The 8,107-nt window shown below is 40.2% G+C and overlaps 1 protein-coding gene across 2 annotated transcripts; it reads left to right on the forward strand.

The window, feature by feature from the left end:
- The first annotated feature begins 2,566 nt into the window (after positions 1-2,566).
- Positions 2,567-7,058, forward strand: dmrt2b (doublesex and mab-3 related transcription factor 2b). 2 transcript variants are annotated; one of them, XM_019265247.2, is made up of 3 exons: positions 2,567-3,974; positions 5,080-5,182; positions 6,050-7,058. In XM_019265247.2, exons 1-3 carry the CDS (start codon positions 3,591-3,593, stop codon positions 6,892-6,894), a joined length of 1,332 nt encoding a protein of 443 aa, XP_019120792.1. In that variant the 5' UTR covers positions 2,567-3,590; the 3' UTR covers positions 6,895-7,058. The 2 variants fall into 2 exon arrangements, with proteins under 2 accessions (XP_019120792.1, XP_019120793.1); XM_019265248.2 differs by having other exon boundaries at positions 2,567-3,953.
- The last annotated feature ends 1,049 nt before the right edge of the window (positions 7,059-8,107 follow it).

Below are 8,107 nucleotides of genomic sequence, written 5' to 3' on the forward strand. Positions count from 1 at the left end.
AGTAATCATGTTTACACTCAGTAACAAAGGCAGAATTAGCATTACGTCCCACCACTCCAAATAAGAAATAAATCATAAAGGCCAGTATTAGGTGTATAAAATGTGTGGCTTTGACATGGACTTATGATTTCACACTGTGCCAACATCTGTCTATCAAAGTTATGTTGATTTAAACATTCTAATTTGCAAGTACTTTTAATCATGATGCATTTGCCGTGCACAGATATTGTATAAATGATGGTCACACTTTACTTCAAGTCTCCATATTTAGTAGTGCAATGTATTTCATCTTCTACTTGGTGAATTGTACAATATCAACAGAGGAAGAGGAGGAGGGACTCCACAGCATTCACAAAGTGTTATTAAGTCACCTGCATAGTTTTTTATTTCTCCCTCTTGTGCTCAAATACCGATTTGTTGCTCACATGACACAGCACATGAACAGCAGTTACATAAATAAATATATAAAGGAGATGTTATTTTAATAGTGTCACATATGAGCAATGTACAAATCACAATGTGCCATCAACACAAAAACGACTCTTGTCTGTGCAAGACCCCATGTGTTATGGAGAAAATTCTGGACTTGCTTTCAAAGGTTTACCAGTTCATTACCAATTTCCAATTCCCCTTTGTGCTCAAGTCCCTGAGGGAAGTTTCCTCTTGATATGGCCTTCCTTGCCTCCTTTGAGTGTATTCTTTGATGCACATGGAGTCACCATGGCTGCTGCTTTTCACCTGGCAGGGAGGAATTTCATCAAAAGTATAATGTGCGCACAAGCTCTCAGTGTTGTTTGCAGTAACACCACCAGTTTCACCTGGTGGTGGGTACATTTGCTCCTTTTAACCTTACCAATGCTCTACTGCAGAATGCCAAAATACATTGCTATGTCTGGTTGGTGAAATAAGTCTGAAGATAGTCCAGATGTTATTATACCACTTTGGGAACACTGCAAATATTCCATAGGTCCAAATACAATATACTATACTGCAAAACCAAACTCTGGCAGATTAAATAGGATTCTGCTGTCAAATTATTGAAGAGCGCAAAGTGTCACAACATCAAAATACAGCTACACTGTACTGGTTGTCTGTTAGCTTCACAATTGTAATACTTTGGTGATTATATTTTGGAGATCAACTGGCTCTGGCTCCTACTTACATCCTTGATATCTGATCTTTTAACCCTTTATGAGCTGACAACATCCTGAAACCTGCTGGCAGAGCACTTCTGGACATAGCTACTCAAGGATCGAGACCAAAAGTGACTGAACATTTGCCATCTGAGGCTCTGAGCATGAGTTGCTATGAGAACATAGCATGTATACTGTAGGTCTGTATATATATGTAAGCCCCTTCTTCAGAATGGACTTTTTAGCCATTGACGTCAGATTTTTCTTATTTACTCTCAATGCATTTGTATTTTTTTTTCTCACATTGTTGAATTTAGACACGGAATGAATATTGATATTCATGACCCTAACATTTACAGATAAACTCGGTACTCAGAAAAAAAGCCTCATAATGACAGAATCTCATTGCTGCAAATATAAGAATTTTGTTCAAATGAATCATCATATTTGCATATTATTCAAATTCAAACTTTGCATGTTACATTCAGTCTTTCCAATACACAAATACACTGTACACCAAGCAATTTATTTTTTTAGCTGTTTTAATGGAGTAATATACATAATGAGTTAATCACTGTTAGCCTGAAGCATAAAGTGGAAATTGTGATAATTAGTTATCATGAGTTAAAACTTGTAGGTGTAGTGGAGAACCAGTCCTGTCAGGATCTACAGTGATGACAAGTCTGATTATAAAAAGCCCTGAAGCATGCTGCAGAGGACTGCTTGAGTTGGAGCACACACTGCATAAATCTGACTAATAAATAGTCCAGTGATGGACATTAATCAAATTAGATAAGATGGAGATAAGACAACTGAATTAACCCTGCTTCTTGAAGAACTACCCTGGGTGTAATTACACAAATAAACCAGTAGGGAGCGCACTTTCCATACCATCTCAGTGCAGTGCATGGCACTTCATAGTATGTTGCAGCTATTCATGGTGATGGGTCAAGTTGGCAGCCCTTTTCTACACTACACTGCACTGCATTAGCATTAAGTGTATGCTGCTGAGGTGTTGAGTGCAGCCTGCACTGCAATTCACTCTATGCAAAATCAGCTCTACACATGACAGTCCAAGGACAAATACAGCCTGTATTAATAATGATCATAATTAGTTTTGGTAATGATTACCAGCATCATAATATAATGAATTACCTGACAACATTCATTTAAAAAAAAGGTGGAATTAGAACAAGTCACTCTCAGTAAACTCATGTGAAAAACACTCAACTAAACAAACTTCACTGAGTGGGAATGTTTATGTATTTTAAAAGTGTTATGGATTATTCTGTTTTAGGCCCAGAGATGGTGACACTGGAAACACCAAGGGAGCCATTAAATCACTGAATTATTTAACAGCAGTATGAATAAATATGAGTCTGAATATTACTGCTAGGTAATATGAGAATGTAATTCTCCCTCTCTCTAACTGTATCTCCCCCTAGCCTACTGTGGCACATGCGTAATTAGTCCATATTGTGTCAGTCTGTTAAACACAGCTCACACCCTCACAGGCACATAATTAAATGTATGTTTTAAAGTACGCATTTAGCTCTCTCTGTAGCCTTATATATTGGTAATGTTATTACAATAATCATTATTATGATGACTGCAAAAGTGGTGGTTGTAAACTGTAAGAATTTCTTTACTTTTTAGAAATGATGATCTTCCCTCTGGAATCATTTGGAGATGTGGTGTCTGGCAAGATTCCAATTCTCTGTTGTAAGACGAGAATAACTTTGAAGGTGGGCAGGGCAGGGCAGGTACAGGAGTTTATAGGGAGAGGGGGAGTTGCTTTCCCTGCAAACGAGTTTCCCTAAATCTTTTGCTCACGGGTCCCGTGCCAGGAGTTCAAGTATTGTGGCCCGGTTTACTATTCTGCTTGTTCTTGGAAAACAGCGTCAGGGAGCAGCTGAGAGAGGCTTAACATTTCAAACGTCTGGTGGTAGGCTGCAAAAGTTTCCACACTGAAAACACCGTCATGTAGAAGCAGCAGCAGCAGCAGCAGCGGCGGCGGGCTGAAGCAGGACACCACACCTCACGGCTTGGTGTTCAATAGGAATTAGTTTGTTGTAAAGTTGTGGCGCGCAGCCTCTCTGAGCCCGGAATCACTCTGTTAATGCGTCGTTTTATTTTCTGTCTGATGGAAGCTGGTTTATTTAAATAAGGAGAACCTGTTGCTTGCGGCAGGTGCCGCAGTGTTGGGTTGTTATTTCTTAAATATTAATGGCTATGTTTAAAATGCGTGCGTAAAACACCACCGCCGCTGTAATCTATCAGTTCCCTTGAATTTTTAATAGGAACATTTTGTCAGACGAAGAATTTCGTTCAAAGTGTGATTCTACTGTAATAAGTAAAGAACGTATGTTGAGGTAAAATGTTTTGCGTAAAAGCTACCCAGCGTTGTTAGAAGTGCATCACGGATTGAAAGTGGGATTCCAGTGCTCTTAGTCATAGATGTCCTCTCAGCTGGAAGGAGGCCTGCAGCTGGAGACTACAGCGAAACTTGATGTGTTAAAGTCAGAGGAAGTTGTTGACTTGACGAGTCCTGACGGATGCGCCGGGCAGCGTGGCTGCCGCGGGGACAGAGAAGGGGATAAAATGTCCCTGTCTCCAGAGCGCCATCAGCAGAAACCACGCAAGATGACCCGGAGCCCCAAATGCGCCCGCTGTCGGAACCACGGCGTCGTTTCTTGTTTGAAAGGCCACAAACGATTCTGCCGCTGGAGGGACTGTCGCTGTGCCTGCTGCCTGCTGGTGGTGGAACGGCAGCGCGTCATGGCAGCGCAGGTCGCACTGAGGCGGCAGCAAGCTGCGGAGGTGAGAAGACCGCAAGGGCAGGTCAGTGAAGGAGAAATGATGGAGAACAAACAGATGGCTAAACCACGACCTCCATTTATATGATTATCAGGAGGCGAACGAACTGTCATTAAGGCACAAAAAACTATGGGTAATATAAAAACGCGAGGATAGGGGGAAATAAATTGTTGAAGAAGTATTTTTAAAATATTGAAATTGCGATGGCTCATACATGACAGGAGAAAATATAGATATTTTTAGATTTATTAATGTTTATTTGACACTACATGATTTTCTTGAGCTGTCCATGCAGTATAATTTTCCTAAAGACGAGTCTCTATATTTTACACTTTATAGAAGTGCTTGAAAGTTAAATCTAGAATGTATATTTTCAACTAATGTGTGTCAGCCTTCACACTCATGGCTCATGGCACTGAAATAAGCTCTTACCTGAACATAGATGCAGAAGTTTTGACAGAATCAGATTTTTCAGCATTTTTATAAAACAGAAAAAAACTTCTTTTTTTTACAAGTTAGATTTGAAGTTTTACCCATTAGTTTGTAGTGGGCTTCCTCTATGTTACTCTGAGAATGTGAAGACTGAGTCATCAACTTTATTGAATCAAGTCTCCTTGAAATCGAAATCTCTTGAACAATAAATATATTCTAACAAATTCTTAAGTTTCTTTAAACATCCTTCTGAAGGATGATTGTCATTCATTTTAGTTTATTTTGCAGTTCATTCCAGTAATTTGTTTCATTGTAACAGAGTTTATTGTATATTTATATTTGTTACACTGTAAATGAATATTTTTGAGTGTATTATATAAATACATGTTTCAATATTAAATGCATTTGAATACATTCTATTCAAATATACAATTAATATAATATACTAACTAAATCTAGAATAGAACAAGGCATTTAAATGCTCTTCTACAAAATGACATTCACTGTATATATCCAGTTATCATATTTCTCTAGTGTCAACACAATAAATAGTCAAATATCTCTCTTTTTGAATCACAAGGAGCTCTTCTTGCCTCTTACATAATGTATTAATTCCCTTTAATTACCCTTGGGGCATGGACTCAGTATAATATGATTATGTCCAAATGTCTAATTCCTGTTCCCATGTTTCTCCCAGGGTAAAAGGGGGGTCAGGTGCGCAGCTCCATTGCGGAGGACGGCGTATCAGCGTTATACCAGAGCAGCCGAGCCGAGCATCCTGTCTAAGAGCATCCTGCAGGGTATAGTTTAATTAACATCTCCTTCTCATTAACGTATTTCGTCTCTCCTAGACTGCGATAGAAAGTTCAGTTTTCTTTCCAGCAGACGTAGATGAAACCCTTAAAGTCAACTTTGACATTTTGCTTGATTGCTTTTAATGCACGGCAGTTTTGACGAACTGCCGTAAAGATCAGAAAATGATCAACTTTGTTCGTCATCTGTTAGTGGATGAAGTGATTCTCTCTGATCCGTTAAACTAAATTTAAGGTTGTAAACTGTGTAGTAAAATTCACTTACGAGAAAAGTCACCATAATCTGGCCAAGTCTAATCTTATCTTATGTCTGATTCTAACCTTTGTCCCCACAGTGTCACTGAACTTATGTCTGATTCTAACCTTTGTCCCCACAGTGTCACTGAATAAACAGTAGAAACAAGACACCTTTACACTGTGCATGCTCTTTACATATGCTCAAAGTATATAACTGTATTTCCAAGGCCTTCTTGTTCCCACGCTGCCAGCGCTTCGTCTGGCTTGTCATTACCCAGCGTTGCACACACTTAATGTATCTAAACAAATGTGATCACAGTGGCGTCACTATTTTACAACAACAGGCCATTACTGTAAAACATAGAGTGTTTTAATATCTGCTGGCACGCAGTCAAATCCTGCTGGAGGCTTTGTGGTCTTTACAGCCCTCTCAGCCTCACTGAGTTCTCAGTGAAGCAAAAATGACACAGCTAACCAAGTGCATAATTAAAATAATAAAGAACAGAGTACTCAAAATATAAACACAACAAATAATTGGTTGGAACAACTTCATTATGCGTAAACGCATTAAATATATGAATATATAACAGCTACGTGTGGCTTTGCTTCCTTATGCAGGGCTCAAACCGGTGGTGCCGCTGGAGGATGACACCTCCTGCTGGTCAAAGCAGACACAACGCGACCAAACACACTTCACGTGTCCCTCCATGAGCGCCCGGATGAGGAAGAGGCGAGCCTTTGCAGACAAGGAGCTGGAGAATGTGATGCTGGAGCGGGAGCTGAGACAGAGGGAGCTGCAGAGCGACCTTCCCTTCTCCTCCTCTGCCCTCGTCCCCGTGCTTCACCCCCCACCCCTGCCCGTCTCCCCGAGCCTTCACTGCTGTCTTCTCAACAAGGACCCTGCTGCTGCAGGGGCATCCAGTTATGTGCCTGTGTATAAATATAAACCTCTGTACGAGTGTGACCTCCAGTTCTATCAGTTCTTCCACCTAAAGAGTAGATCCTCTGCAGAAGGTGACTATAATGACTTCCAAATCTCAGAGCAAACCAGGGAGGATGCAGAGGCGCAGAATAGCTGGAGAGGCTGCGAGAAGAAAGAGCAACCAGAGCTGATACCTTTACCATCACAGCAAAGACTCAAACATCATGGCAGCACCTTGTCAGGTCTAGACCTTGTCAAATCCGCCTCAGAATCAACAGAAATAATGGACTTAAATTGCTCTTCAACTGCCAGATGCTCTATTTCTGGATCAGATCATAGTATCCTGGGCGGGCTGGACGTCAGTGCACCCAGCAAGACTTTTGATCCCAGACCTCTGACAGCGAAGGGCTGGTGCACAGACACTCCTGCAGACCAGGCAGGTGCTCATGCCGACTCTGTCAAAAGCCCTCATGGCAGCTCAGTCAGGACTCCAACTGTGAGGCCATTACCTTTCTCTGTAGAGGCTCTGCTGAGGGCCTGACAGGCAAATGGAAAGCGGAGTAGTACACTTTGTTTATGTGCAGATGTTGACTGAATAAATATAAAAATGGCTCGGTGTAATACAGGTTATGAAACACTTTTCTTGACAGGGGCTGGTTGATATAAAGTGGCAATAGGTGAAATATTTATATTAAAAAACATGAATTACAGGCTTTGTATTTGTTTTCTGTATATTTTTCATGAAAATGTATTCAGCTATATTTTAACTATTAAAAAACAATCAAACATGTATACTTGATCACTACATTCTCATTTTTACCTCTATTATTTGAACTACCCTGACTATATTTTGCACAAATATAAACCATAAAAATGTCTTCCTTTTTTATACTCCTCTGTCAACAATACAGAGAAAAATATACCGAAGCACTCCACTTCAACCCTCTCACATCAATCTTTTTTTTATTCTCTGTTCCTGCAGAACAAATATACAGTTCATCCATAAAACAAAGTTGATGAAAAAGTCGAGCAGCGTTTGAACTCGCCCATTTCTTACTCTATGCTTTGATTTTTAAATCAAAGTGTAGACGTGACTGGCTGATCTCTGTGCTTGCTCTCGGGCATTGTGATATCAAAACAAACCAGGTGCTGCTCAAAAATCTCTCTTTAATCATATGAAAACTAACGGGAAAGGAGGGACATGAGGTGAAGCAGGTGGTGACAACTAAAAGAGCAAACAAGGGAAAGGGCTGACAGCAAAAAAAAAAAGACATAACTCGGATATTTCTGCATCTGCTCTGAGAGACATATGTATTCATTATTTATTGCTATTTCAAAAGCTCGATTGTTCTCCAAATGTAAGATATTTTGTCAGACAGTAAACTGATCATATGGCATACTGTTTAATATTTCATAGAGTATCATTTTATCCCACCAACAGAATGAGGGAAGATGGGAAATATTCACCAAAGGGTGAAAGGGAGGGTGCCAGTGTTGCCTAGGCGACATTGTTCTTTATTGTATGCTGAGCCTGACGCCGACCGAGTTTGTTTGAACACGCATTGATCTATATCCACTTTTTTCTCCCCATCCTTTTTTTTTTTGTTCTGTGCAGTAATCTCACAGAGATGGAGGTCAGATACTTTTGACAACTGTGGACGTTGTGGCGTCAACACAGAGGTGATAGCGTGCTGCTCCATGTCTTTGTTTGTTAGTATCTACCAGCATATCAGAGCGCCTTTCTCGCTGTCTTT

Source organism: Larimichthys crocea, chromosome XVII (genome assembly GCF_000972845.2).
Source record: "Larimichthys crocea isolate SSNF chromosome XVII, L_crocea_2.0, whole genome shotgun sequence".
NCBI lineage: Eukaryota > Metazoa > Chordata > Actinopteri > Sciaenidae > Larimichthys > Larimichthys crocea.

Bases quoted from the DNA above. Each gene is read 5' to 3' on its own strand.
- dmrt2b (XM_019265247.2), top strand. From the start codon at position 3,591: ATGTCCTCTCAGCTGGAAGGAGGCCTGCAGCTGGAGACTACAGCGAAA. The intron at 3,975-5,079 runs GTCAGTGAAGGA...TGTTTCTCCCAG, and splicing joins TGAGAAGACCGCAAGGGCAG to GGTAAAAGGGGGGTCAGGTG. The intron at 5,183-6,049 runs GTATAGTTTAAT...TTCCTTATGCAG, and splicing joins GTCTAAGAGCATCCTGCAGG to GGCTCAAACCGGTGGTGCCG.